The sequence below is a fragment of the Anolis carolinensis genome, chromosome 1 (genome assembly GCF_035594765.1).
Source record: "Anolis carolinensis isolate JA03-04 chromosome 1, rAnoCar3.1.pri, whole genome shotgun sequence".
Lineage (NCBI taxonomy): Eukaryota > Metazoa > Chordata > Lepidosauria > Squamata > Dactyloidae > Anolis > Anolis carolinensis.
This window is the reverse complement of record NC_085841.1, coordinates 30,443,262-30,469,762: the sequence shown is the minus strand read 5'-3', so window position 1 is coordinate 30,469,762 and position 26,501 is coordinate 30,443,262. Positions and strand designations below refer to the sequence as shown.

The following is a 26,501-nucleotide window of genomic DNA, read 5'->3' as shown; positions in this document are numbered from 1 at the left end:
ATTTTGCCCCTTTGCCCCACCCAGCTGAGTTTAATGCAATTCACTTTTGCACTTCAAATTCTGTTTGCAGCAACTGAAGTAAGCTGAAGACAAAAGAGTATTGCGGGAGAAGAAACTGTGACATTTTTAAAGCAGATTTAAAAGAGTGGTGACAGAAGATTAATCAGGACTACTTATGCTGAAATGAGACAAAGTAGTTGAAAGGTATGCATCCATGAAATGGCACAACTATTTCCATTTTTTCCCCAATTCAGAGAGTAGAAGATTTGCCTTTGGTGATTGGACTATTTCAGCAAATCATGCCTTGACTTTTAAGAAGAGTCCTAGTATAGATGCAAGAAACCGATACCAACGGCACCTGAAGAATATCTATAGTGGCAACAACAAATAATAAAATTCTGCAAAGCTTTATTGTATCTGGCAGAGCCCACTGTCTTTCTCAAAACAAAGAAGAGAAGGAGAAAATTCCTGACTTCAGCAAGATATAAACGAGTCCAATACAGGTAGCCCCCAAGTTACAAACATGCAACTTATAAACGACTCATAGTTAAGAATGGGATAGGACAACAGTAAGTGAGAGAAATCTACCCTTTGGAAGGGAAATTCATTCCTGAAAGAGTTATCATGGGGTAAAGGTGTCTCAACTGAAGCTTTATCACCAATCTGGGTTTCCACAAAAAGCCAAATTTTTCAAAGTCTATTGTTACAGACACAGAAAGTGAGGTGAAATCTTCTGAACAGGGGCACAGACAGAGAAACAAACACCACAAGGGTGTTAATTGTGATTATATGTATGTGAGTCTCTCCGGGGAGATAGGGTGTAATATAAATAAAATTATTTTATTGTATGACACAGCAAACAAGATAGACATGCTGGCTTTCAATTAAAATTATTATTATTATTATTATTATTATTATTATTATTATTATTATTTTATTTTATTATGACACAGCAAACAAGATAGATATGCTGGATTTCATATCACAAAATCACAAGTCGAACACTTCCCAAGTGTCTAAGACTGTGTGATGTATTTTCGGATGATGCGTGCAGATCCCAGCAGGGTGGCCTTTTGCAGCTGGCAGATCGTAATTTTGTCAGTGTCTATTGTTTCCAAATGCCGGCTGAGATCTTTTGGCACGGCACCCAATGTGCCGTTCACCACCGGGACCACCTGCACTGGTTTCTGCCAGAGTCTTTGAGGTCCTGATAGCGGCTGAGTTTTTCCTGTTGTTTTTCGTCAATGCGACTGTCACCTGGGATGGCAACATCAATGATCCAGACCTTTTTCTTTTCCACAACTGTGATGTCTGGTGTGTTGTGTTCCAGAACTTTGTCAGTCTGAATTTGAAAGTCCCACAGTATTTTTGCATGCTCATTCTCCAATACTTTTGCAGGTTTGTGATCCCACCAGTTCTTTGCTGCTGGGAGGTGGTACTTGAGGCATAAATTCTAATGAATCATTTGGGCCACATAGTTGTGCCTCTGTTTGTAGTCTGTCTGTGCAATTTTCTTACAGCAGCTGAGGATATGATCAATGGTTTCATCAGTTTCCTTGCACAGTCTGCATTTTGGGTCATCAGCTGATTTTTCAATCTTGGCCTTAATTGCGTTTGTTCTTATGGCTTGCTCCTGGGCTGCAAGGATCAGGCCTTCTGTCTCCTTCTTCAGGGTCCCATTCGTGAGCCAGAGCCAGGTCTTCTCCTTATCAGCTTTTCCTTCAATTTTGTCAAGGAACTTTCCATGCAATGTTTTGTTGTGCCAGCTGTCAGCTCTAGTTTGTAGTGTGGCTTTCTTGTACTGGTTTTTTGTCTGCTGTGCTTTGAGGAGTTTCTGATTTTTGACTTCAATCAAAGCAGGTTCTTCACTTTGCTTTATATATTCTGCCAGGGCATGTTCTTCTTCTTTGACTGCTTGTTTTACTTGTAAGAGTCCTCTGCCCCCTGATCTTCTAGGCAGATATAGCTGGTCAACATCACTGCGAGGATGCAGTGAATGATGAATGGTCATGAGTTTTCTTGTTTTTCTGTCCAAATTGTCCAGTTCCACCTGTGTCCAGTTTATGATGCCAGCAGTATATCTTATGACAGGTATGGCCCAGGTGTTTATGGCCTTGATGGTGTTACCTCCATTGAGCTTGCTTTTGAGAATTTTTCTGACCCTTTGTGTGTATTCTTTGCTGACCACAGTTTTCACATGTTCATGCTTGATGTTGTCCAGCTGTAATATGCCCAGATATTTATAGGCCTCTGGCTGGTGACACTTTATTGTTTGGCCATTAGGCATATTTATGCCCTCACTTTCAATGATTTTTCCCTTCTTCAATGCCACTGTCGAACATTTGTCCAAGCCAAACTCCATGCTGATATCAGTGCTAAAAATTCGGACAGTGTTAGTCAGAGACTGGATTTCAGTTTCCGTTTTTCCATACAGCTTCAGGTCATCCATGTACATCAGATGCAAAATTTTGTGAGAATTCTTAGATGTTTGATAGCCGAGATTTGTTTTTTGTAAGATTGTTGACAGAGGGATCATGGCAATAATGAAAAGCAGAGGGGACAATGAGTCTCCCTGGAAAATTCCTCTCCTGATGTTGACAAGTCCATAGCTTTCATTTCCAACAAACAGTTCAGTTTTCCAGTGCTCCATCATGTTTTCAATGAAGGTGACAACGTATTATTAATTATTATTATTATTATTGGTGCAAATATACATACAGTCAAATCTCAGTTAACCAGAACTCTCAAGCAACCAGCAAAAATATGAAGAAATATTGTTTAAAATCAAAATACATAAAAAATACAGTAAAACTGCATTGCATTGAGTTGTTAGTTTTTATTTTAATTAATGTATGTCGATATTATTGTCAAGTCATTACAGAGTTTATGGTATAGTATAGTTTGGGGTATAGTATTAGTTAGGTTTATTTTTAATAGTAACTGTTTAGCAACCAGAAACCACATTTATCCTGCATCTAGAAATCCCCATGGGTGCTGGTACAGTAGAGTCCCACTTATCCAACATTCACTTAGCCAACATTCTGGATTATCCAACGCAATCTGCCTCCCGCCTGGATCCACAGCTATTTCTCTAGGCAGCAAAGACTGAACTTTTAATGGATTTAATTTCTGACAATGTTGTTACTGTAAGTTCATTTTTGGCAATTCTATTTTTATTTGTAGCCAATCTTTTGGTAGTCAATGTTATTTGCAGTCAATGTTTTCAATACATTGCGATATTTCAGTGCTAAATTAATAAATACAGCAATTACTACATAACGTTACTGTGTATTGAACTGTTTTTTTCTGTTGATTTGTTGTAAAACATGATGTTTTGGTGCTTAATTTGTAAAATTTGTAATTTGATGTCTAATAAGCTTTTCCTTAATCCCTCCTTATTATCCAGCATTTTTGCTTATCCAACGTTCTGCTGGCCCGTTTATGTTGGATAAGCAAGACTCTGCTGTAACTGAGACAGTTGATGTCTATCCCTTCTTTTCCCCATGTCTGCAATTCAAGGCAGCTTATAAAGAGATTAACTTTAAAAGATAATTTTAAAAACTTGAAGTATACAGTAATATCAAAACATAACTGGATCAGCACCTCTCCCATTAAAAGCCTCTTCTTCATCAACAATTCAATTGCTAGAAGTCTGCCTAAATAAAAGGTTCATTGCCTGCTGGTGGAGGACAAGAGGGTTAGCTTGGTTTTCTCAGCCACCAAGAAGGTCCTGTCTCACATCATCTCCAATCATGTTTCTGAAGGCTTCAGGATGAAGGGAAAAGTCTCCCTAAGAGTCATAAAACCTGAGCACCTTTCAGATGACTTGGATAACGAGTTTTATAGGTCACATATATCACTATGAATTGTTCCCAGCAGTGACCAGTGGCCCATGAAGGTGATGTAATGAGGAAGTTGTGGGTTGTTGTTCTTGTCTTTTTCACTGATGTGCAAGTGGGAAGGCATTTGTGAGATTGTTCTGTCTCACATGTCAAAACTACTGTGACAGGCATTCGGTTAAATGAAATTCATTTTGGGCACAAGTGGAGGTGGATGCAATTTTCTGCTCCTCCTCACGCAGTAAAATGTCTTCTGGTATCACTGAATGCTACCTAGTGACTAAGTTGTATAATGACACTATCCACATACTTTGCCAAGTGTCAAATTTAGGACACATTCCTTCTCTTCTCACCTAGATCTCAGCCAATATACTCTTCTATTATAAGATATAGTATTACTGTAGGGATTGTATCAATTTGACCAGAGGGGCAGAACTGGAAAAATAAGGATTGGTGCACTCTAGAAGAAGACTGAAAATGAAGCTGTCATGAGTCTCACTTATCCAAGTTTCACTTTTCCAAGGTTCTGTTATTATCCAAGGCAGTCTGCCTTTTAGTAGTCATTGTTTTTGTAGTAAATTTTGCAATGTTTTGGTGCTAAATTTGTAAATACAGTAATTACTACATAACATTACTGTGTATTGAACTGCTTTTTCTGTCAATTTTTTGTAAAACATGATGTTTTGGTGCTTAATTTGTAAAATCATAAGGTAATTTTATGTTTAATAGGCTTTTTTCTTAATCCCTCCTTATTATCCAAGATTTTCACTTATCCAATGTTCTGCCAGTCCATTTATCTTGGATAAGTGAGACTCTACTGTATATATTTATACATGTAATATGTATGTATGTGTGCGTGTGTGTGTGTGTGTATGTATGTAGTTCAGAGCCAGTGTGGTGTAGTGGTTTGAGACGAAGACTCTGGAAACCAGGGTTCAAATCCACGCTCATCCATGGAAACCCATTCTCAGCCCCAGAAAACTCTGAGAGGTTTGCCTTAGGGTCAACGTAAGTCAGAAACACTTGGGAGATACACAACAAAACAATGTATCTTTATACACACAGATTAAGCCCATGGATCTTGTATGGTTCTGTCTAGATTTGTGTGCAGTTACAGAAATGATCCAAAACACCTGTACTATAGAATTAATGCAGTTTGACATCATTTGACTGCCATAGCTCAGTGTTATGGACTCCTGGAATGTGTAGTTTGGTAAGGCATCCGCACTCGTTCGCAAAGAAGACTACAACTCTCATGATTCCATAGCATTGAGCCATGGCAGTTGAACTGATGTCAAACTGCATTAATTCTACAGTACAGATGCACCCTAGAGGATGGGAAACTATGCTCGGTCTGCAACAAGGCATGGAGCAAATAAATGGAAGAGATTCTTCTCAAAAGAAAGCAATCCATGTGTCTTAAGGACAGGGTTTGCTTTGTTATGAAACCGTTTCCAGAAAAGAGAAAGAATGATACTGTTATGAATCAACAAAATTCCCAGTTGAACTCCCATTAGCCTTGGATTCACTAAATTCATAAGTCAATCCTCCCTGTTTATGCTGACTCGGAAACATGGGGGTTAATTCTCGTATTTCACAATTTTAGTTCTTTTTTCAGAAATGTTCTGTTTCACATCCCACTCAGTTTCCAGCAAAGGAAGGATGTGTAAAGAGCCAGACCTTTTGACTAATTAACTATCAACTTCCATAGTAAGGCAAATCACCCACTTATTAACTCATATTAATGATATAATGGATAGTGACTATGAGAGAAATATATCAATGAGCTAATCAATTGTATGTCTAAAATTTACTGGTTGCATAATTGAATATAGGTGGAAGCAATGGTGTCTTCCATATTATTAGGGAAATTTGTTCATTCCATGTTTCAATCTAAACTTTAAAGGGACCATTTGGGTGCTGAGCCTATCTCAAAGTTTTGATGTTGGCTGACATTTTGAATTACACTTATGGGTTTGTAACTTGGGTGCATTTACACTGTAGAAGAATTTTGCCCTTCCTCTCGACTGAATTTCTTTACAGCAATTCAACTAGCTCTTGCCACACCACCTCCTTTCCTACACCTTTATACAGAGATTTCTCTTCGATAGCCTTCTTTTCGTTAAACAAACTTTTAAAAATCCTCCCCGAATTCACTTTCCAGCTGCTCTGTTCCTCCTCACTATACATCCAATCACTCCTCAGCAGCCAAAATGACTTTTGACTCCAACAACAGCTGCTTGTATTTTCTCCACTGAACGCCAAAGCATATACTTTTGTTTGTGAAGGTAAATATAGGCCTAATTTGCTATTCTGATTGTTGAGAAATGCATTTCCTGCTACTGAATGGGTTAACACTTCTAATTTCCGGATCTTTTTTGGCCCAGCCATCCTTCACTGCCTCTGCTAAAGTCACTGGGCAGTACCAGGAGCAAGGAATTAGGTGCTCTCTCTCTCTATTTGTGTACATATACACACAAGCACGATTTCAGGATGCAACAGAGTCAAGGATACAGATACTTGAAAAATCTAATATTTTAGTTAAAATATTGTGGTTTCATCTGGTACAGGAGGGGGTTCATAGGGGTAACACAATGAGTTACTACACTGACGTCAATCCTAGTGACACCACTGGTTTAGATCATTTAGATCATTCACCATTGTAAATATATTTCCAAAGCCACCTTAACAGCTAGCAAATCATCTAAGTAAAGTTCAGATGTTGATCAAGGCATAAAGAGGACAACATTTCCAGGATCTTCCCAACAGCGAGAGAAGTTGCAACAATCAGAAGCTGGGTCCCCATTGCAGCTCCTCCTTGCAGCTGATGGCTATAAAGATGAATTTGGGGAATCTGACCAAGAGACATTACTTAGTTATATAGGATATTATTATGCATTACATCTGAAAGGAATTATGTCCTGGTGGATAGACACAACTAACCCAATTTTAACTGAATTCATATCTCATCATATGGAATTTAATTCCTTACAACAATAACAATAGGAACTGCCATCGATATTATACAATGTATGTGTGAGAGTACATGTGTGGCTTCAAGTTGTCTGTGAATTTATGGCAACCTCATGGATTTCATATGGTTTTCTTAAGTAAAAAAATACTCTTCCTCTCTCTTTCTATATATAAAAATAATTTATAATCAGGATGAGCTGAAACCTTTAATAAATATATATTCATCTGGAGTCTACAACTGAATGTATCTCCCAACAAGAATACACTTCATAGTAAAACACACACAAGGTTGTCATTGTGTGAAGATTTGGAACCTGAACGTGAACCCTGAAATGTTTACCATTAAGCCAAAAACAGAAAATTGACAAATTCTGGGGCAACAGAAAGCAGAGTTAAATCAGAAGAGCACTCACAGACTATAGAAGTAGCTACTGTGTTGTTTAGTTGAAAGTCATGTTATTATACTGCGACACAGTAACTTCAGCAGATAGCAAAAGATTTCCCAGAATACCTGGTCATTGACAATTCCTAACAGCAAGAATGGATGATCCCATCCTCAAGCAATTTAGTCTGAAATAGCTCAAATAAAATAAATTAGATTACTTGAGAATAATACATTTTAAACATCTAACTGTTGTAATCTTGCTTTCTTATCTGATACTGCAATTATTTCAGCTGGTTTAAATGTCATTTCATTATCAAATGAATAGTTGGAATATCTAGAATCAGAAGTTTCTAGTGCTAGTTGGTACTGGAATCAATTTCCGCAATTCACATGTAGACTATTCCCTGGCAAGTATCTGACCTATCAAGACTGCTAAAGAATAATGGCATTTAGGAAATAAGGATAATTACGACTGGCTGCAACAATAAAGTGAAGCATGGTTTTTTTGCCCTCTTATGACAGAGATACTCAAGTAATTTCATAATATTTTTCCAGAAAGCACCGTAAGTATCTTCCAGGCACAATTGAGCATAACAAATTTAAACTTGTGTTTTGGATGGTTTCAGCTCTGTGAAGACGAACATGGCTGAATGATTGACTGAGGCTGCTTTCTAACAGATAGTTCCTATTGCAACCAATCACAGAAACTGGCCCAATCAGGGAGAGTTATGTTTTTATTCCTTTGTACCAGGATCCATAGCTAGCATAAGCATGAGTGGGGACTCCTGGGAGATGCAGTACAATGGCATTTGGAGGTCTGCATAACCCCCATCATTCGAATTAATATAATTTTTAGTAGCAACGAGTGTACTTGTTCAGTCAATGAAAACTTTGTATGTCAATATTATCACAATGAAATTAATGGGGTTCTGTATGAAGCAACAGAAACAACTCACTTTGTAGCAGAAAGATCTTCCTCCAGTTAAGGAGAATACATATACAACTTGTCTTTGTAGTAGACATGACTTTATACAAGGAATATTTACAGTATAGCAGAAGACTGGGACTCTTCTCAAGTTCTCCTTCCAGACACTCCCAGGTACAGTAGTTGAAACCTTCTTACAAAAGGCTCTCACTGGTCTTGTTCTCCAATTCTTCAGTATCTTTGTAACTTTCTCTTCAACAGCAACTCATCAACACAACTCCTTCAACACCAACCCTCGACAGTAGGGAAGCTTTTTGCTACTTTAGTACCTTTTACAGCTACTCCACCCTAACCAAGTAGCTTGATTCTTAATGCTTACAATATAGTTGGACTTGATCCTTACACTTACTTACACTTCCTTATTGTGACTTAAGAACTGACATACTGAAAAATTATGACAAATATGTGAATGTATGGATCCAATACAATTGGATTTTGGACCCATCCACATAATTTGCCTTTCCACTTATGGAAGATGATGTCGAGTTTTCTGTAAAATGAGAAGGAGGCAGAGAAATTGTACAATAATGGTCTTGTTAAGAAGCGTTTCACTAACTGGCTAGTTGATTAACGGCATTAAAGTTTAATTTTGTCTTTCATTTAAAAAACCACATCATAATGCCTAGCTCTGTTAGGGTAAGCTATATAGCTCTCACGTTACTACAGGCATTACTATTTATGAATTACTTTACTGCCCATTAGGGCTTCTAAAGTAATCTATGAAAAACTCCCTTGGGAGGGAGTACTGTAATTCAGGTGCTTTTTTGTGATGATTAAGTCAATACTTTAAATACTGCAGTTGTTTCTGCCCAGAGTTTAGGAATGATTTTAATGTTTTAAACCCATATGTTGATTTTAATTATATCCCACACTCACCCTGCCCCTGATTACAAGCTGGTTCAGTAATTAGTAACTATATATATAGCAAAATCAGACAGAGTTCATAGTCTGTTATTCCATGGTTTTAAAAGAGATTGGGGGTCCATCTACACTGTAGAATTAATGCAGCCATATTAACTGTATTTGGAGACACATTTAAACATGAAGAATTTGTAACTTCCAGATGTTGTTGGACTGCATCGAATCATAGAATAGAATAATAGAGTTGGAAGAAATCTCATGGGCCATCAAGTCCAACCCCCTGCCAAGAAGCAGAAATTGCAAAGCACCCCAGACAGATGGCCATCCAGCCTCTGCTTAAAAGCCTCCAAAGAAGGAGCCTCCACCACAGTCCATGGGAGAGAGTTCCACTGCCGAACAGCTCTCACAGTTAGGAAGTTCTTCCTGATGTTCAGGTGGAATCTCCTTTCCTGTAGTTTAAAGCCATTGTTCCGCATCCTAGTCTCCAGAGCAGGAGAAAACAAGCTTGCTCCCTCCTCCCTATGACTTCCCCTCACATATTTATACATAGCTACCATGCCTCCTCTCAGCCTTCTCTTCTGCAGGCTAAACATGCCCAGTTCTTTAAGCCGCTCCTCATAGGGCTTGTTCTCCAGACCATTGATCATTTTAGTTGCCCTCCTCTGGACACATTCCAGCTTGTCAACATCTCCCTTCAGCTGCAGTGCCCAGAATTGGACACAGTATTCCACTATTCTAGTTCCTGTTATCTCTGCAGTTCCTGTTATCTCTCACCAAGGGCTATGATGAGTGACTAGTGATGATAGCAGCTCAGTCCAACAATATCTAGAGAGCCACCTTTGCCCTAAGGCTGCATCTACACTGTAGAATGGATTCTGTTTGACACTACTTTCACTGCTATGGAATAGTTGGGAGTTGTAGTTTACACGGTCTTCGTCCTTCTTTATCCAAGTGTGATGATGCTGCATCGAGCCACAGCGAGTTGAATCTATGGATACAGAATCCACAGAGGGCCGACTGTGCTTCTATTTTGATTTTTGTATTGAATTGTTTTGAATATGGTGTTAGCCACCTTAAGAGACCTATGATCAAGAGAAAGGTGGACTATAACTGAATAAAATAATAATAGTATTCATAACACTAATTATGAGCTTTGGAATTTTTTGAAGGAAATACTTTCGAGCTGTGGTTGGTTGAATCTATGGATATCAAATCCATGGAGGGCTTACTGTACTTTTATTCTGATTTTTGTATGGTTTTTAACATATTCTTTTGAATATGTCAATAACTACTTTGAGAGACTTATGATCAGGAGAAAGCTGGAATATAAATTAATCAAATAGTAGTATTATTTTCAGTATGTTGATAGCTGCCTTGAGAGTCATATGATCTGGAGAAAGGTGGGATATAAATGAATAAAACAGTAATAATAGCAGCAGCAGCAATAATAAGGAATTTTGAGAATTTTCGATATTTTCAAACTATGAATAGATGAATCAATGGACACAGAATCTATGGAGGGCTGACTGTACTTTTATTGTGGTTTTTATATTGTTCTTGTATGATTTTAAACATGTTGACAGCTGCTTTGGGAGACATATGGTTTAAAGAAATGTGGGATATAAATGAATAAAATAATAGTAATTACAACAAGAATAATGCTAGGGAGATTTTTTTTAGAATTTTGGTCTATTTTCAAGCTGTGGGTGGTTGAATCTATGTACTATTCTGGTTTTTGCAATGTTTTTAATATGTTAATAGCTATTTTGAGTGACTTCATGATAGCTGCCTTGAGAGAACCATGATCTGGAGAAAGTTTGGATTGAAATGTATTAAAAAAAACAGTAATATTGGTTCAATATGTTAATGAGCATATTTACTATATTTATATTTAATATGCAAGAAGCAAGATGGGATATAAATGTATAAAATAACACTAATATTGGTTTCACGATATTGATTTTTTTTTTTTGTGTCAGGAGCAACTTGAGAAACTGCAAGCCGCTTCTGGTGTGAGAGAATTGGCCGTTTGCAAGGACGTTGCCCAGGGGATGCCTGGATGTTTTGATGTTTTTAAAATGCTTGTGGGAGGCTTTTCTCATGTACACGCATGGAGATGGAGCTGATAGAGGAAGCTCATCCACGCTCTCGCTGAGCTGGAATCGAACTGGCAACAGTCAGGTCAGCAACCCAACCTTGAAGTTATCAGTCCTGGTGGCACAAGGGTTTAACTCACTGCACCACCAGCAGCTCCTTACGATATTGAAAATAAATATATTAATTCTACTGATGGCATTTAACAAGCCAGGAGCAAAATGGGATATAAATGTATAAAATGGGTTGTCAAAGGCTTTCATGGCCGGAATCACTGGGTGGCTGTATGGCCATATTCCAGAAGCATTCTCTCCTGACATTTCACCCACATCTATGGAAGGCATTCTCAGTGGTTGTGAGGTATGTTGGAAACTGTGGAAGGTCCAGGGTGGGAGAAAGAACCCTTGTCTGATGGAGGCAAGTGGGCATGTTGCAACTGGCCACTTTGATTAGCACTGAATAGCCTTGTAGCTTCAAAGCCTGGCTGATTCCTGCCTGGAGGAATACTTCGTTGGGAGGTGTTAGCTGTCTGTCTGTTTTTATTGATTCCTGTCTGAAATTTCCAATTTTCAGAGTGTTGTTCTTTATTTACTGTTCTGATTTTAGTTTTTAAATACTGGTAGTCAGATTTTGTTCATGTTCATGGTTACCTCCTTTCTGTTGAAATTGTCCACATGCTTATGGATTTCAATGGCTTCTCTGTGTAGTTTGGCATGGTGCTTGTTAAAGTGGTCCAGCATTTCTGTGTTTTCAAATAATATGCTGCGTCCAGGTTGGTTCATGAAGTACTCTGCTATGGCCGACTTCTCTGGTTGAGTTAGTCTGGAGTGCCTTTCATGTTCTTTGATATGTTGTAATGTATATTATTATTTATTGTATTGTTCAATGTATTATGATGTGTTGTTCTTTTATATTCTGTTATATTGTATTGTTCTGGGCATGGCCCCATGTAAGCCGCCCCGAGTCCCCGTCGGGGACATGGTGGCGGGGTATAAATAAAGTTTTATTATTATTATTATTATTATTATTATTATATTATTTGGGCAATGCTGCATTTGGAGGTCCCTATGTAGACTTGTCCACAGCTGCATGGTATATGGTAGACTCCTGCAGAGGTGAGAGGATCCCTCTTGTCCTTTGCTGAATGTAATATTTGTTGGATTTTCTTGGTGTAGATAGCTTGTAGGTTGTGTTTCTTTGTCAGTTTTCCTATGCAGTCAGTGGTTCCCTTCATGCATGGTTCCCTTCATGCATCCTCTGGATGGATCCTTGTCTTTTCTCTCCAGGCTTGTTCTTGGTCTTGCAGCTCTTCTGATGTCTGTGGTGGAGGATCCATTGGCCTGTAGAGCCCCATTTAGGTGGTTCAGTTCACCTTGGAGGAGGTGGGGTTCGCAGATTCTTTTTGCACCCAGTGATTCCAGCTACGAAAGCCTTCAACAATAATGATATTTGTTTAACAATACAGTAGAGTCTCACTTATCCAACAATCGCTTATCCAACATTCTGGATTATCCAACGCATATTTGTAGTCAATGTTTTCAATACATTGTGATATTTTGTTGCTAAATTCGTAAATACGGCAAATACTACATAGCATTACTGCGTATTGAACTACTTTTTCTGTCAAATTTGTTGTATAACCTGATGTTTTGGTGATTAATTTGTAAAATAATAACCTAATTTGATGTTTAATAGGCTTTTCCTTAATCCCTCCTTATTATCCAACATATTCGCTTATCCAACATTCTGCTGGCCCGTTTATGTTGGATAAGTGAGACTCTACTGTATTGATAATAAATACATTTAATCTATTTGTGATATTTAAAATGCCAGGAGCAAGATGGGATACAAATGTATAAAATAATATTGGTTTCAAGATGCTAATAAGCATAGTTGCTATATTTATGGTATTTAATGTGCCAAGAGCATGATGGGATATAAATGTATAATATAATAACAGTAATAGGGGTTGCAATATGGTGATAATAAATATATTAAATATGTAATATTAATATAATATATTAATATATTACATATTTATAGATATGTAATAGTTTAATATGTGTTGAGAGAGAGCATTGATTAGGGAGCAAGTTGGGATATGAGTGAAAATCATCCTCACCATCACAGTGAAGGGAATGCTTGTGTGCCTTTTTTTGCCTCACGTGAGGGAAGTCCCTGCCTGCGTGTGCTGTGAGGTACCTTTGGCTGCTCTGCTTCGGCGGGGCCTGGAGGTGTCTACACGCGCCTACCTTCTTTCCTTCCGCGATTCCAAGGCGCGGCGAGGGGGGAGCAGGTGCCGGGTGGAAAGGAAAGAAGGCGAGCCGAGGAGGGCCGTGTGGAAAAGCGGGGCCGCCACCTCTCCGCCTGCCTGCGTGCCTTCCCTTCCACACCACCACCTTTTGCGCCAGTTCTTTCGGAGGCGGGGCCGAGAAAGGCGCGGATTCTGATTGGGCGCCCTGAAGTCCTGACAGCTCCTTGGCCACGCCCACAAAGGCCGCGAGGGGAGGGCCGTGTGGAAAACACAGGGGCGGGTCCTCGCGCCTCTCTCTCGTTGCCCTCCTTCACTTACCATTCCTTCCATACAAACCCGAAAGGGAAAAAAAAAGATTATATCAGAGGGAGGGAGAGAGAGAGAGAGAGAGCTGTCACGGCGTAAAAGTGTCCAATCAGAGTCTCGCACTCTTCTCACCGCCCCGCCTCTGATATAAACTTAAAACACGGAGAGAGGCGTGGCCAAGAAGAGGCAGGGCTCGGATTGGATGCCCACAAGACAACACAAAAAAAGGTCCATATCAGAGGCGGGGCTGAGAAGAGGACGAGACTCTGATTGGACATCTTTACACCGTGACAGCTCCCCCTCCCTCCCTCCCAAGCAGGGAGGCGTGGCCAAGAAGAGGCAGGGCTCGGATTGGACGCCCACAAGCCATGACAGCTCAGCTTCCCCCGCCCCTTTCTCTCCCCATGGCCACGCCTACCGCATCCTCGAAGCCGAGCCGGAGAGCCAATCAGAACGCGGCCTGCGAGGCGTGTGGGATTGGCTGGCGGAGTGCTTCTCCGACGCGGCCAATGGCGCCTCGCGGGGCGTGGCCTGTCGCCGTGGCGGCCGCCAATGGCGCGCCTCGAGGTGGGCGGGGCGCGTTCTGGGGTTCCGTGTGGAAAAGGAGTGTGTGAGGGAAAGGAGGAGGAGGGGGTTCGGGTGCAAAGTTTAGTTTCAAACCGTCTGCAAAGAGCGGCGGCTGAGGCTGAGGCGAAGGATAAGAAGGGATCGGCGAAGGGGGAGAAGCGCACTGAGAAGCAGCAGCCGCCGCAGCCATGGGCACCGAGGGTGCGGGCCTCGACCCTAGCCGGCGCCACGGGACTGCTGCTCCCCATCACCGTCGCCGCCGCCGCGGATGCCGCCGGGCCCGGCTGATGTGCATGCTGGCGCTGACCTTCGTGTTCTTCCTCGTCGAGGTGGCCGTGAGCCGCCTCACCTCCTCGCTGGCCATGCTCTCAGACTCCTTCCACATGCTCTCCGACGTGATGGCGCTGGTGGTGGCCCTGGTGGCCGTGCGCTTCGCCCAGCGGACGCGCGCCACCTCCAAGAACACCTTCGGCTGGGTCCGCGCCGAGGTCATGGGCGCCCTCGTCAACGCCGTCTTCCTCACCGCGCTCTGCTTCACCATCCTGCTCGAGGCCGTCGAGCGCTTCACAGAGCCCCACGAGATCCAGCAGCCCCTCGTCGTCATCGGCGTCGGCGCCGCCGGGCTCCTCGTCAACCTGCTCGGGCTCTGCCTCTTCCACCAGCACGGAGGCGGCGGCGGCGGAGGGGACGGCGGGCACGGGCACTCGCACCGCGGGCGCCGGCACCAGGGACAGGCCCAGCGGGGGAAGGACGGCCAACAGCAGCAGCTCCATCAGCAAGAGGAGACCAACACCCTGGTGGACAGCTACAGCGGATCCAATGGGGTCGGCATGGAGAAGATAGGTGAGGGAACATGGAGAAGATACCTGAGAGTACATGGAGAAGACTTGGGCCCTGCCTCCAGGTGTTTTGGACTTCAACTCCCACCATTCCTCGCAGCCTCAGGCCCCTTCCTTTTCCCTCTCAGCCGCTTAAGCGGCTGAGGGGGAAAAGGAAGGGGCTTGAGGCTGCGAGGAATGGTGGGAGTTGAAGTCCAAAACACCTGGAAGGCCCCAAGTTTACCCATGCTGTGTGCCCTGTCACCCAATGTACTCCCCTGGCAACCCATTGTCTTGGTTACTGTTATCTCCTCATCTTCCTCTCAGCACACAGACAGTGTGGTCAGCAAGGAGAAGCTGGGAGAATAAGGAGCAGCTCCTTTTCCTAAGCTAAAGTAAGAGAGATCAGGGCTTCAGGCTGGGATAAGAGGTTTTGGACTTCAACTTCTACAATTCCTATCAGTATAAGGTATTTTGACAGGTGTTTTATTTCATTAGATACTGGGAATAGTGGACTTCGGCTTCAGCTCTTGGTGAGCATCTTCAAAGTTCTGGCCTGAGTTTACGCCAGGCATGGGAAACTTCAGCTTTTCTGGTGTTTTGGACTTCAACATTTATCATTCATAACAGTTGGCAGGCTCTGCCTTTTTCTCACCTAAAATAAGAGAGATCAGGGCTTGTGGTTGGATTGAGGAATAAGGTATTTTGACAGGTGTTTTATTTCATAAGGTTGCTGGGGATAGCGGCTTTCAGTTTCAGCTCTTGGTGGACATCTTCAAGGTTTACACCAGGCATGGGGAAACTTCGGCCCTCTGGGTGTTTTGGATTTCAACTCCCACAATTTCTAACAGTCGGTAGGCTGTTAGGAATTGTGGGAATTGAAGTCCAAAACACTAGGAGAGCCAAAGTCTGCTGAGGAAAGTGGCCCAAAATTTCAGTGTAGTTACACCTAATAAAGTCCTCTCACCCTTCACTGGCTCTTATGTCTCCCTCTGGATTGAGGTATTTTCCTATATCTGTTCTTGAGTTGAGGTTGTGTCATCCTTAATTTGCTCTCCTAACAACCCCCTATCCCGGTTACTGTTATCACTCCCATTTTTTTCTGGGAAAGGAATGGGAAGCTCTACCTTCTCCTTACCTAAAATAAGACATATCAGGGTCACAGGTTGGGTTAAGTGATCAATGTCTTGTCAAGTGTTCTTTTTCATCCTCTGCATTTGGTCAACTTGGCTGGAAAAAGTGGCCCTGGGCTTCATTGTAGGTAGCTGCTGGCTTCTCTCTTTCTGGATGGGACGTCTTCAAGGGGCTGACCTGTGGTTGTCCTCAATTTACTCTCTTGTAGACCCCTGCCCTGTTACCACCCCATCTATCTTACTAGAACATACTTGGCAGCTCCATGGAGAAGCTAGGTGAGTCCTGGATGAGAGCAGAGAGGAAGCAGCTGGAGACCTGCTAACTTTCTCCCTCCTTTTCCCCACCTAAAATAAGAGAGACCACAGCCTCAAGTTGGGTTAAGGGACAGGTACCTTGTCAAGCGTTTCGTTTCATCCTCCATATTGGATCAGCTCAGGTATATACACCTGGTAGGAAAAACACCTGCTAAGCACCTCTCACCCTCCACTGGCTCTTATCTCTCCCTCTGGACTGAAGTGCTTTCAGGCACCTGTCCTTGAGTTGAGATTATGCCATGATACCCCCAGTTTTCACCTCTGCTAACCCTCTGCCCTGGTTACTGTACCAGCTGAAGCAGCTTTGACAGGCTCAACATGGAGAAGCTAGGTGAGATCTGGAAGTGTGTGAGGAATAGCAACTAGTGATTTGCTAACTTCTCCTAAAATAAGAGATACCAGGGCCTCAAGTTGAGACAGGTGACAGGTGTCTTGTCTCCTTCATTGGATCCACTTGGCTTAGGTCTGGATATGCCTGGTATCAAAACTGTATGCTAAGCACCTGTCCTGAGTCTTTTTTCTCCTTCTGAATGTGACATCTTCATGGTTGTCATGCTATCCCCAGTTTATTCAGATGGGGTTGAGGGACAGATGCCTTGTTTTATTTCATCTCCTGCGTTGACCAGCTCAAGTGCTGCAGAAAGTGACTCTGGGCTTCATTGTAGGTATATCTGGCAAGGAAATGGCATGCTGAGCACCTCTTACCTTCCACTGGCTATTATCTCACCTTCTGGAAAAGACATCTTCAGGGATATGATCTGAGGTTGTGTCATGCTACTCCCAATTTACTCTCCTGCTGACCCCATACCCTGGTTACTGTTATCTCCTCATGTATCTTCTTGCACACATTTGAAGCATTTCTGGTTTATTATGGGTGCACCCTGTCCACTAGTTACTTCTTGCATAATGAACGCTGTGATTAAAAGGAGTTGAAACTGCCTTTTCGCTGAGTCATAAAAAGGGGAAGGAAGACAGAAAGCGGGTGTCCAGGTTTTGATGATCAAGTGGTGTTGTAAGGAGTCCAGAGGCTTCTCCATGGTAAGGCATTTCGGTAACTTTCTGTGGAAGACTGCCTGTGATGCATAGTTGCAGGGACTTGTGCGCCTCTTTCAGTCAAAGTGGGGAAGCAGCCATGCTTCAGGTATCTAGGTGGTGCTTTAATTTATAGGTCATGCACCAGAAAGTATTGTAAGGTATTAGGGTTCCATAGTTGACAGGTATGATTTTCTTGACAAATCTCTTGGGGAAGAGTTGCTCAAAAAGAAGTTTGGAAAACATTTCCCTTCCTTGCATTCTCTGGAGGATCACCAGTAAAGATTATGGGGAAAGAGTTGATAGCTTTTTTGGAGGACAGAGACAGGCAATTGTGATCCTTCAGCTCTTTTGGGATAATTGCTTGTATTAGTTTGAGTCAGCATAGGTAATATTGAGGGATGCTGAATTTCAGGAACATTAGAAAGACCACAAGTTTCTCCTTCCCACTATAGGAAGTTGAAGATACTCTGTAAAGCAGGCAAGCTCTTTTCTTATCATGCATAACATGACCCTTCAATGTAATTCCACAAAATGAGAGTTTATGCTACAGGTTATCTGCTTTCTGCATGAAATCTGGTGTCCTTGTGGAGCTAAATGAACTCAGCAACATGCCTGCTCTACACTCTAGTATGTTCTAATTTCTTGAAGAATTTCTGTAACCAGGACTTTAAATTAAATCTAGAAATTAAAGGAATTATCTCACCCCAAAATGACAACCATCTTTAAGTTAGCTCTGGGATGCTGTCTTTTTTTTTTAACAAAGGCAATATTTTTATCTTTCCAAATATGCAATAATATTAGGCATTACTTTTATTTGGTTACATGCCTTGCACTACTTTCATATACTTAAAATATTTATGCAGCCTATTGAGTTCAAGACAGTTTTCTGGGATCACATGAAAATAAAAAAACTAAGTGGTACAAGTGCTATTGTTCTGCTAAGTTATCTGCCCTCCTTGCTTCAATATATCTGTAACTCTATTGTCATTTGAGCTTTTGTTTCCTTGTCAGCAGGTTTTTTTAAATCAAAGGTGAGGTTATCTGAATAACCATCTTTTAATTTCAGGCCACTAGAACACATAATTGGTCTTTCATGTATTAGATACACCTTAAACGAAGAACGTGTTCTCTATAATACAGATGCACCTCAACTTATGATAGTATCTTGCATTATACACTTTTAATTTATGCCAGTGAGCTTGGTTATTTCATATTATAATGTTTAGCCAGAGTGTTCGAATCATAATTGTGTATATTACACCAGGCAGTGAAACTTTAGCTATAGATAAAAGAAGTCCAATGTAATCATGGCTAGCCCATTCATCCAGGCTAGCACATTGAGTTTTATTTTTAGTTCAAAATTAGAAGAGGGGCTTCCTATTCTGCTGTTGTAGTGGTGCCTGAAAGTTTTTTACTTAAATGTTGGACACCTAAAAGCACACGGTTGAACATTCATCAGCCTAATGTTTTCATGCTGCTGCTGTTTTTTCCAGCACATGCAAACTTAATTCTTGATCTCTATTTTGAGGATGGCATCACTTGCATTTGTAAAACTCATTATATAGGTGGAGTGTAACTTAGTGAAACAAATGTAGGAGTTGGGATGGTTCAAGTTCTACCGGTTGTGTTGTTGAAACCACCGGGCAAGTGGCATTTAACTCATCAAAGATATCTGTATATTAAATATTCCAAACCCCTTTTTATATATAGTTCAAAGAAAAAATAGTCTCCTTCTATAAAGTCTTGGTTAGCAATCCCTTTGTGGCTTTTCAGTGAGAGAACTGTTTTCATATCAAGGGGTTACATTGCTGTTTCTCAAAGCTCATGGTTATTTGGTGTGTCTCAACCTGCATTGCATCCAGAACCTGTCTGTCATTGATGGAAGGACTCCTCTAGTAAAGTATTCCTGCTTGTAGAATGGGAAAGGGGGGGGGAGGTGTTCACCAATTTCCTCTCCTTATCCAGGTTTATATGGAGTCCCATCTGCTCCAAAAGATTGAAGGACCCTCTAGAACATGGGCAAACATTGGCCCTCCAGGTGTTTTGGACTCCAACTCTCACAATTCCTAACAGCCTCAGGCTTTTTTCTTTTCTCCCTCAGCTGCTTAAGCAAAAAGTAAGGGGCCTGAGGCTGTTAGGAATTGTGGGAGTTGAAGTCCAAAACACCTGGAGGGGCAGTGTTTGCCCATGCCTGCTCTAGAATATAATGGAGAGTTGATTAGTGCATATTACATTTTAAAATATAAAATGCAATTATGGAATGACAATTAAAATTGAGAGCAGTACTAGTAAAACTGAATACAGTAGCTGCGTTTGACTTCATGTCTTTTTGATACACTTTCCTGGCTCCATGCAGCGTGGTCACACATAAGCTGCTTTAGAGGTTTTCTGTTTACTGTAATGAACTTTGACTTGTGTGGTGTGAGGAGGGAAGTTGAGCATTTTAAAAAACCCAATAACATGCCATTTCTCAATTCTCTTTCCCCAAATCTTGCAACACACAGCTGCTTGTTCTCTTACTCCTCCCTTTTGTTTCTGCACATTTAATTATTAGGATCTTAACATTGCATCGCCATGCTTAAGAAAGAACAGGAGAAGTTGAGTAGCATTTTGGCTCAGAAATGAGTTATGAGCCTTGAAGTCTATATTGAATTTTTGCTTGTGCTATAAACAAGGCTCTTCTTTTGCAGCATGGACTATTCATTCTCTTGTAATAGTGACCTACTTTTACAGAGTTATCGTAAGGGATATTGAACATGACATTCTTTGAACATTCTCAAGTGTTGATCTTTAGGAAGTGAGAGTTATATATGTGCCCAGCCTGGCAGCAGTACCACTTGCAGCAATGCTACCCCTTTGTTGCTGTTTCCCCCGTCTTTTAAGATAGAAATCAAGGAGAAAAATGCACATGTAGTAAAAACATTACATGCTGCTGTCAAAGGTACCTTTGAAGCAGTTGTAATCAGCTCCATAGTTTTTGAAGAAAACTGATCTGGATGATCGTAGAAGCCATTTCTCTGTGATACAGCATACTGTGGACACATGCTAATGATATAAACACCCTAAAGGCACCAGATTCTGCCTGGTAAGCACTTGGATGGGTGACCACCATTGTGTACCTGGTGTTGTGGGCTATATTTCAGAGGAAGGAACTGGCAAAACTATTTTTGAATATTCCTTGCCTAAGAAGACCTTATGAAATTCATAGCGTTGGCATAAGTTGAGAGGTGATTTGTACGTACTTATACACACAATGTGATATGCACACAAGGGGGGAGGGTTTAGTTTTCCATGCTTCTGTTGTCTAAATATTGTTAGCAGTTGGTTAAACCATCCACCAAGGCTTCCTGTTGGTTTAACAATGTTCTTGTTTTTGCAGGTGATTCGTCGAAAGAAAGCCAAATGGAACTACAGCCAAATGGGAATGTTAGCAATCATTCCTCTCTTGATATGGAGGTTGATGTAGATACTAGCGGTCAACTTAACATGCGTGGAGTATTTCTTCATGTCCTTGGAGATGCTTTGGGTTCAGTAATAGTAGTAGTGAATGCCTTAGTATTTTATGCTTATTGGACTCCATGCCCGGATGATGGGCTTTGCATCAATCCATGTATCAACGACCACTGTGCCGAAAATGGTACTCGGATGTCTGCTCGAATGGATGCAATGGTTCTAGACGAAGTTACCATTGCTGGTCCCTGCTGGGTTCTATATTTAGATCCTGCCCTGTGTCTGATAATGGTTTGCATTCTGCTCTACACAACATATCCACTTCTTAAAGAATCGGCTCTCATCCTTTTGCAAACTGTTCCCAAACAAATTGATATCCGCTCTTTAAACGAGAAACTCCGCAAGCTGGAAGAAGTTGAAGCGGTTCATGAATTGCATGTTTGGCAGCTAGCAGGAAGCAGGATCATTGGGACCGCTCATATAAAATGTAAAGACCCAGAAACTTACATGAAAGTGGCAAAGGATATAAAGGAGATCTTTCATGATGAAGGGATACATGCAACCACCATTCAGCCAGAATTTGCCATTGTGGGCTCAGGTGTGGATTTTGAGGCTGTGAGCAGCAAATGTGAGCTTCCCTGCCGAACCCAGTGTGCTCTCAAGCAGTGTTGTGAGGCTGCTGAAAAGACTTCCGCAAAGAAGACTGAAAAGTCCCCCTCAATTAGTATTTCTTGCTCAGAAATAGTCATTGACTCTCCACACCACAAAACCCGGAGGACTAAATCAGAGTGCATCCCTGTCGTAAAGCTAGAGATGGGATCTGACCCCAACAAACAGTTTGAATCTTCTTTGTAATTCCGAAAGTTGTGCTGAGCGAAGTTTGGATTCAATCACAGGTTGACTGTGAGAAGACAGACTAGCATTAAAAGACACAAGTTGCAAAATAATGTAATTGCTGAAGTCCCTGTTCTTGTCACAAAACTTAAATCTAGACTGTCTGCTGGGAAGAACATTGTAGTGCTGTCCTGATCCAACGTTTGCTTATGTTAACTTTTTGTTGAGTAGCACAGAACATTTTGCAGATGCTGCAATAACTCTGCAGAGCCAACTTTAGTTTAGTTTCAAATTAAAATTACATTATTCCAATAGCCCCCTACACCCTCAGACATGGAAGCTGTTCCGTGATAGACTTCTTGTTGCAATTGCTCTTTTTGCTGTGTGTATATGTTGTCTTTCTCAATATTTTACAAACCATAAGAAGGAGAAGAAACCAAAGTTGGTAGGATTTTTAATGAGGAAATTCAGACTTTCTTCTTAAATGCAAAAGTGAATGCTATTTCAAAGAGATATACCATGTAGCATTAGTGGTAGCATCCTAAAACATATCCAATACTTGTTGACAAAAACAACAAAAATGTCAGTCGTGTTGTTTTTGGGCCTGTGATATAATGAAACCTGGCTGCTTTGAAAATAGGAATTGTGAAGAAATAGATGCACATTTCTTTTGGGTTGCAAGGTTGACTCTTCAGATGGATGTTGGACACACTTTTCTTGGGGTTTATTAGTTGTTATTCCTTCCCCTTTCTCTTTTTCTTTTAAACAACTTTTGTTGTTGCATATATAATTATAGTTTAATAGAACTGACATAGACTCATGCTGGGACTAGCAAACTAGAGTTGGTCTCCATCCTGGCAATGTTTTCTACCTTGGTAGGATGAATGGGTTACTAGAGGATTTTTCAAGTCTTAAAGAAATCTGGCAAATAGAATTCCTCATTATATACGGTCGAAAAATTAATATATTTTTCTTTCAAAGTATTTATGTTTCATTCTGAGCCATTTTGCAATTAAGTAAAGCAAAGGGCAGTTGAAATGCTTCATATGTTTAAAAAATGCAGGGAGCCACCTCTGGAACAACATATTGAGCTGACATGAGTGTTACAGTAAAACCCTCCATTTGTCATCATGGGAATGAGCTGCAGCGAGCCTGGCTTTGCATTCCCCCATCTGGCAAACCATGAGGATAAGATTCAATGTTTATTGTCTCTGGGTTAAAAAATGAATTTAACTTTCTGTCTAGATTCTTCTGAGGTTAATTTTCATTCTGATGTGTTTGAAACAAACCACCTTCACAACCCATGCTTTGAAGTTAATGGGTTTTAAGCCAACCCAAGTTAAAATTAAACCATTGTTTGTCAGCTTGAGATGAAGCAAGCCATTGTGGTAAATGGGAAAAAAGAAGCAGAAGCCTTGGGTCTTCTCACTGCACTGAGGGAATGGTGCGATGTCCAAAACGGGCATTTTTCTTTTGCTTGCAACAGCTTGAAGATGCAGTATGGAGCCAAGTCCTAGCCCAGTTCAATCTTGTTGCATGCAATTGATTGTCACAATGCCAAATCTTTAGTGAATGAAGTAGTGGGAGGAAGTGGCTTCTCCTTTCTAATAGTCACTTGTTGTATACATTTATGGATTGCACTCAAGCCGCTTGCCCAAGCCTCTTTAAAAACAAGAAACTTTGTGGGGAGTAACCCAGTGTTGAATGCAAAGCTGCTAGGTGAATTTTTTTCAGAATCGCGTTGCTGTTCTAAAAAAGACCAGAGTAAACACTTGACTGTGGTGGCATTAATGTAATGGATTCTAAAGCATTTTTGAAAGCCCAAGTTTGATGACTGCAGGATAGCAAAACATTATTCTAGCTGTGGTCTGAGCACTAACTACAGTTACTGTAGTACCAAGTACTATCAGAGGAACAGAAGACTTTAGTCAACTTCATTAATTTATTTTCTCCTGTACTTCTGGGAGTTATCTTGCATTATTTAAATGCAGGCTCTTTGATAATGAATGTCTCAGTCAGTGGAAACTGAGGTTTATTTCCTCCCTCTAAAAATGCAAAGAAAAACTTAACTAATTTGCTCTTGTCTTTATTAGCATGGAACTTAAGAAAAAAGTGAGTCAGCGAGCAGCGGATGTCATGTCCCTTGCCCCAATAGTATTGCATTCAGACCTTGTTTTTGCAATAGAAACCCATTCTATAACTAGCATGAAGTGTGATAAACCTGTACTTGTAAAATGATCAAGTAGAGTTGGCAATGCTTTTTGGGGTTCCTTTTATTATAGAGGTTGCCAGTTAGTTCATCCTAATAATTTGGCTTCCATAGATTATTGCAAACATGCAGTAGCTCTGCTGTAAAAATTTGATGCAGTTATAATTTAAATTGGGACAATATAATAGTTTTAAAAGTTTCAACTATTAAGAGTATTAAGAAACAGGCCAAAAAGGCTACAACTATACATTTCAGGACTTGATGCCAAGCAAGGCATAGCAACTTCAGTGCTTATAAGGATGAACTAACTCCTTTTTGTTGAAAAGTGTGATTTCCGTATCCTATATAACATGCTTGACCAAGACATTCTCCTCTTTAACCCTGTCTAATAGTTAATGGGACCCTTTCTTTATTTGGATTTTTTCTTGGGTATATATTTAGGAATATTATAAATTGTTTTCCTTTCCCCTCCAAAATTGCTGCATCTCTCTTTAAAGCGCAAATTTCAGGTCTCATTTTGAGTGTGCACTGCAGTGATAAGAGAGAAAAGCAGTTAATTTTATGCCAGGTGTAATCCTGATTATATTTGTTATGCAACAGCTTGCTTTTATGGCAGAATATGTTGTATCAATTTTCTTTGTAAACTTAAGTATAGTTTTTGGAAATGTCAGCTAGCTAATTTCTTGTATATGTTTGGAACAGAACTGAACACCTTGAATAACTCCCAATTCCAGGAGGCGTTTTTTTACTTGATGACATGAATATTGATGTTGGCTTTGCAAAAACCTGTATAGGGTAAACACTGTCCTTTTCTCCTCGGCACCAACATTGTTGTGGAGGGCTTTCCATTCAGGCCAGAGGTAATGATCACACACTGTGCTCAGCATGGGCATTTGTGGCGGACTCTTTTAATGGGCCTGAGTTGGAGATGGGAATTTGTTTCCCAGCAAAAGTTGTGCTCGGGGCTTTCTGGGAAACTGCAGTAAATACATTAGGAAAAAAAATGTGTGTTGCCAACTGAAAATCTTCATGTTTCACTGTTTGCACACAGCTGAGCAAGTGCAGATCTTGAAAAAGTTTTTCTTTGGAGTAATTTGTGAGCTTTAGTTCAAAAAAAGTAACTTTCTGTCCTCTAACATCAACTCAGGGGTTATGTGAAGCAGTTCCAAGGGAACAGATGGTGGTTGCATTACTCAAGGATTTGAATTGGGGGGGGGGGGCACTCTTTTTTAGAGTAAAATGGTGTTTTTAAAAATGTCACCTAAAGTTCTGGTGAATGTTTTGAAACCACTTTCTGCTATAGAGGCAAGTAGTGCTCAGGACGTTTTGTTAAGGTGTGCATTCTCTTTTGTCTCTCCTGGGTTGTGGCTCTTGCCATCTGCAAATGAAGTTGCAGTCTGGAGCCTTGAAGATCAAACCATGGATGAGCATGGCCTCCATTCAGTTAATGGGAAACTTATTTGTTTTGACTTCAATGCACTTTCCGGCTTTCTCGTTGACTGCAAAGGAGGAGGAAACTGCTTTGGCACTGCATCCCCTACTTTTTGACTGGTTAGTTTTCTTGTGAAAGGAGTATTACATATTTAAGGATATTGAGTACAATATTTAACTATGCTGCTTTAATTTCATAACAGCATCAATGTAGCCTTCTGGGACTCTGGCTTATGTTTACATAACAATTACTGAATATTGCAAGAAATATTCTGTTTTGGTTCTATTTGGCACCATCTTTTCAGCTCTTGAGGGACTGAAAGGTACTAATGCTTCATGTGCCTGAAATACCTATTTGATTTTTTTTGTAAGCCAAATGCAGCCTTACTTATAACAGGAGCTTTCATTCCTTTGTGCGATCTTGGGTTTGTGTCATTAAACTGCCTGTGTTTAAGAACACTTCCATGTCTTACAAATGTGTGGGCCTGTTTTATTCCCCACCCCACTTGCTGTATGTATGTATTTAAGTGTTCTTGAGCTTCGTCTCCAAATCCATCTGCTTTGTGGTAGCTAGAGAGGCCTCGCCTCTTGCTTCATAAGGGTTGTGTTTGAAACCAATGTCTAGGGGACATAATGGCATATCTGTATCTGGTGACATCGTACCAGTGACAATGGGCTTCTGTTAAATCAGTGATGCTACTGTGTTTCTTTACATATACACTAAAGACTGAGAAGGAAATAAATGTTGCTATATAAACTATGAAACCTGGAAATGGTACTTTGTTTTTTTCCTCCCATTCATTTATTGAAATGATTTTAGAGGCCAAGTCACACGTAGCATGATGCAGAATTAGATGGTGTTTGGGTAAAAAGGTTTCAATATACCTCAAACACCAATCCAAATGTGTAGAACTGACTTCTATGCTCATATCTCTTAGACAAAGACATTCACTCCACAGACTAATTTAGCTGCTTGGTCCAGTCCAAAAATATAGAAGCTAAATTATATCTT

The 26,501-nt window shown here is 40.8% G+C and overlaps 1 protein-coding gene across 1 annotated transcript; it reads left to right on the top strand.

Moving 5' to 3' along the window:
- The first annotated feature begins 14,282 nt into the window (after window positions 1-14,282).
- slc30a1 (solute carrier family 30 member 1) lies at window positions 14,283-26,254 on the top strand. The gene is made up of 2 exons (XM_008125816.3): window positions 14,283-15,107; window positions 20,945-26,254. Exons 1-2 carry the CDS (start codon window positions 14,453-14,455, stop codon window positions 21,868-21,870), a joined length of 1,581 nt encoding a protein of 526 aa, XP_008124023.1. The 5' UTR covers window positions 14,283-14,452; the 3' UTR covers window positions 21,871-26,254.
- The last annotated feature ends 247 nt before the right edge of the window (window positions 26,255-26,501 follow it).